Genomic DNA, 4,615 nt, shown 5'->3' with positions numbered 1-4,615 from the left:
AGGCTGTCCTCGAACTCAGAAATCCGCCTGCCTCTGCCTCCCAAGTGCTGGGACTAAAGGCGTGCGCCGCTGCCACCACCGCCCGGCAACACATTTTTCTTTTAAAGATTTATTTATTTTATGTATATGAATACACTGTAGCACCAGAAGAGGGCATCAGATCCCATTAGAGATGGTTGTGAGCCACCATGTGGTTGCTGGGAATTGAACTCAGGAACTCTTATCAGCCCCTTAAACACATTTTCTAAAAAGTACTTTTTTTAGTATTTGATATGAGAGAGAGAGAACACAAATGTCCATTATTTTCATACATGCACACACCCATTTTTACTTCTTGTTTTGAGACAGGGTCACACTGAATTGCCTTAAGCCTGCAGTCTTTTCGTCTCAGTATCCTGAGTAGTTGGGATTATAGACCTGTGCCTCCAGGTCCGGCTGTGTCCAGGTTTTTTGTTGTTGTTTGCTTTTTTGTTTTGTTTTGTTTTTGTTTTATTTAAAGTATGTTGTTTTAAATAAGCCCATTCCTGTTGGGATTTTATTGCTGTGATAAAACACAACCAAAAGTAATTTAAGGCGGAAAGGGCTTATTTGGCTTACATATCCAGAGTCACAGTCCACTGGGGGATGCCAAGGTAGGGACCTGGAGGCAGGAGCTAATATACAGGCTATGGAGGGGTGCCGCTTACTGGCTTGTTCCTCATGGCTTGTTCATCCTGCTTTCTTTCAGAACCCAGGACCATCAGCCCAGGGATGGCACCACCCACAAGGGCTGGGCCCTCCCCCCATAAATCACTAATTAGGAAAATGCCTTATAGGCTTGTCTATAGCCAGTTTTTATGGAGGCATTTTCTCAATTGGAGTTTCTTTTTTTTTTTTTTTGTTTTTTTTTTTTTGGTTTTGGTTTTGGTTTTGGTTTTTTCGAGACAGGGTTTCTCTGTGTAGCTCTGGCTGTCCTGGAACTCACTCTGTAGACCAGGCTGGCCTCGAACTCAGAAATCCACCTGCCTCTGCCTCCCAAGTGCTGGGATTAAAGGTGTGCACCACCACCGCCCAGCCTCAATTGGAGTTTCTTCCTCTCAGTTGACCCATAGCTTGTGTCAGGTTGACTTAAAACTAGCTAGTACAAGTATGTGTTGGTTGTATTTGTGTTCAGAATAAATTTATGTAGACACCTATATGTTTCATACTTGGGATAACTTAGCTCTTCAAGGCAGATTTTGACATTTACCTAGTTCCCATTGCATTGCTTTACCTTTTGCTCCACAAATATGCAGTGCCCACAGGTTTTCATCTATTATAGATACTATTCTATGTTGCGTGCTTTGTAGTTATTACTATGTATATTTGTTTGCTAATTCTGTTACTTTTAAATATATATGTAATCTTGTAGAAAAAATTTTTGTTTTTCCTCTTACTATTTTTAAAGGATAATAGTTGTTACCACATGAAGTGTAAGAATTAAATAATTGCAACCTGTTTCTTCATTATTTTTCTATAATAAAACACCCATGACCAAGACAACTTTTAGAACAGTGGCTGTCAACCTTCCTAATGCTAGACCACCAATCATAAAATTATTTTGCTACCTCATAACTATAATTTTGCTACTGTTGTGAATCATAATGTAAATATCTGTATGCAGAATCTGCTATGAGATCCCTGGGGGTTCACTACCCAAGTTGGAAACCACTGTTCTAGAAGGAAGAGTTTATTTGGGTTTACAGTTCCAAAGGGTTAAAAGTCCATGATGTCAGAGTGAAGGCATGGCAGCAAGAATAAGTGGGAGCCTCAAACTGCAAGCAGGAGGCTGTGAGAGCACACACAAAGTTCAGAGCCTCTGCCCCGAGTGACAACCTTCTCCAACCAAGCCATGCCCCCTAACCTCCCTAACAAGTGCTGCCTGCTGGGGACATTTCATGCAGCCTGCCACAGCCTGCCACAGCTGGCCACAGCCTGCTTGGTGGGCTTTTCTTTTTCCTTTCTGTGCTGGGAATGAAAGCTTCACACACACAAACCACATCTTCAGCATAGCCATTTTCAGAGTAGTGATCCTAGAGCTGTGGTCTTATCATTGCCCAGTGCTAAGTATTTCTAGTTTAGAGAAAGGGAAATAAGATGGGAAGATGAGCCGGGCCGTGGTGGCGCATGCCTTTAATCCCAGCACTTGGGAGGCAGAGGCAGGTGGATTTCTGAGTTCGAGGCCAGCCTGGTCTACAGTGAGTTCCAGGACAGCCAAGGCTACACAGAGAAACCCTGTCTCGAAAAACCAAAAAAAAAAAAAAAAGATGGGAAGATGACTCAGTGGTTAAATGTGTTTGCAAAGGATGGGAGTTCTGTTCCTAGCACCACAGTGGACAAGGCCGAACCACCTGTGACTCCTCCTTCAGAAGATCTAACACCTTCTGCTTCTGGAGGCACCAGCCCTCAGCACATAGACATGCACACAAAAGGAAAAACATACATATTTATTGTGTGTTTGACTGGTCAGAAGGTTGGATCTGGTTTCTTTATCTGGTAGATAGGTGAAATGGCTGTGTTAGATCCTTCTGTCTTTGTTGCCAGTGTTCTCTGACTTTACTCCTTTTCTCTGTGCTAGGTCAGGACTTGCCAGCTCATGGGAATCAGCATCTACTGCTGAGTAAGTACTCTATTTCAGTCAGCCCTCTTCCTTGTTCAACCAATAAAAAGTCCTAACATGGCCAAACTTGGTGACACATACCTTTAATTCTAGCAAAGATAGGTGGGGTTCTGAGTTCGAGAGTAGCCTGGTCTACAGAGTGAGGTCTAGACAGCCAGGGCTGCACAGAGACCAAAATAAATAAATAAATAAAGTTGTAATTTGATTTTAAATCACTTCACCTCAGCTTTTTAAGTCCACCACACAGTGGTCCTGTACATAATAATTACTCTGATGTGGCGCTCTACTCAGGGCTGTTTTAGCCTCAGTGATCTACTTGGAGGGTAATTGCCAAACCTTTCTTCTTAAATACAATTACAATCCAATGGAATAGTTTTGAACTTAGTGTTAGATCAGAGTAAAGATGTGCAAGGTAGTTTTATCTGGTCAGCGATTATTTCTGTCTGAGAAGGCTTTTGTCGTCACTAGTCTGATCCCAGGAAGTTATCTCTTACTTCAGAGGCTTTACCTTTGATCTCTTCCCCCAGCTTTCCCCCTTTCTGTTATATTTATTATATATGTTGAACTTAGTATATGAAATGACATGTTTATGTATGTTTTTGCTTCAGCCTCAGGATATCAGAATAACCCTCAGGAGTGGGTTGACCAAGGTGTAAGAATGAGGCGTAGAGTGGCGTGTAAGTAGATCCCTCACTTTCCTACCCTCCTTTGTTGACTAATCTAACATAACAAATACTGAGCTCTTCAAGTCAGTACTGACAGTCAGCTCTGCTCCTAGATGACACTGCCAGTGCAGCAGAGAAAGTGGCATGAGATGAGGTGTTCTCAAGCCTCACAAGCTAGCAGCTGTGCATGAAAATGAAGCTGTACTCTTAATAACTTCAAGGGTGTGTGTGTGTCTGTGCGCGCGCGTGCGTGCATGTGTGTGTTCGTGCATGTGTGTGTGCATGCGTGTGTGCATGCGTGTGCATGTGCACTTTAGTGGACTCTATATAAGCACTCTACTGCAACCTTCTTTGCCTCTTATTTCATGTCATAAACGCTGAAAATTCACAAATGAGATATATATGTGTATATATATATATATGTATATATATATATATATACACACACACACACATTTTGTTGTTGTTTTTTGTTTGTTTGTGAGTTTTTTTGGTTTTTTGAGACAGGGTTTCTCTGTTCAGCCCTGGCTGTCCTGGAACTCACTCTGTAGACCAGGCTGGCCTCCAACTCCGAAATCCGCCTGCCTCTGCCTTCCAAGTCCTGGGACTAAAAGTGTGGGCCACCACTGCCTGGCACAAATAATATTTTCATGATTATGTTTAGGGTAGAGTAAATATCTTCCTAGAATGGAAGAAATATCTGTTGGACTGACTCCCTCTTCTGGTGTGTCTGAAGACAGTGACAGTGTACTCATATATGTAAAATAAATAAATCTTTTTTTTAAAAAAAAAAAATCTATAAACTGATGTGACAAAATGACCATACTTTGAGCTCAGTCTGTCATTATGTCTGTAGAAATACATCCACATTAGTGCTGAAGATGTAGCTAAGTGGTAGGGCATTTGGCCAGCATACATAAAACACTGTTTAGTCACCAAGATGAACAAAAAAATACAGGAAGTGAAGTCAGGTCAGTTACAGATTCTGTCTGTATTGGCTATGTAAACTGTGACAGGAAGTGAAATCAGGTAGGTTACGGATTATGTCTATAGTGGCTATGTAAACTGCGACAGTAAGTGAAGACAGGTAGGTTATGGATTCTGTCTGTAGTAGCTATGTAAACTGTGCGACAGGAAGTGAAGTCAGGTAGGTTACAGATTATGTCTGTATTGGTTATGTAAACTGCGACAGTAAGTGAAGACAGGTAGGTTACGGATTCTGTCTGTAGTAGCTATGTAAACTGTGCGACAGGAAGTGAAGTCAGGTAGGTTACAGATTCTGTCTGTATTGGTTATGTAAACTGCGACAGGA

General features: G+C 41.8%; 1 protein-coding gene across 4 annotated transcripts in view; it reads left to right on the top strand.

Moving 5' to 3' along the window:
- The window catches only part of Tor1aip1 (torsin 1A interacting protein 1), a 32,887-nt gene that overhangs the window by 15,498 nt on the left and 12,774 nt on the right, over positions 1 to 4,615 (top strand). For all 4 annotated transcript variants that reach the window (XM_031385433.1, XM_031385459.1, XM_031385452.1 and 1 more), the window contains exons 8-9: positions 2,597 to 2,638; positions 3,247 to 3,315. In XM_031385433.1, coding sequence (XP_031241293.1) covers positions 2,597 to 2,638; positions 3,247 to 3,315 — 111 coding nt within the window. The remainder of the gene's footprint in view (positions 1 to 2,596; positions 2,639 to 3,246; positions 3,316 to 4,615) is intronic.

The sequence above is a fragment of the Mastomys coucha genome, unplaced genomic scaffold (assembly GCF_008632895.1).
Source record: "Mastomys coucha isolate ucsf_1 unplaced genomic scaffold, UCSF_Mcou_1 pScaffold1, whole genome shotgun sequence".
Classification (NCBI taxonomy): domain Eukaryota; kingdom Metazoa; phylum Chordata; class Mammalia; order Rodentia; family Muridae; genus Mastomys; species Mastomys coucha.
This window is presented reverse-complemented; position numbering and strand designations above follow the sequence as displayed.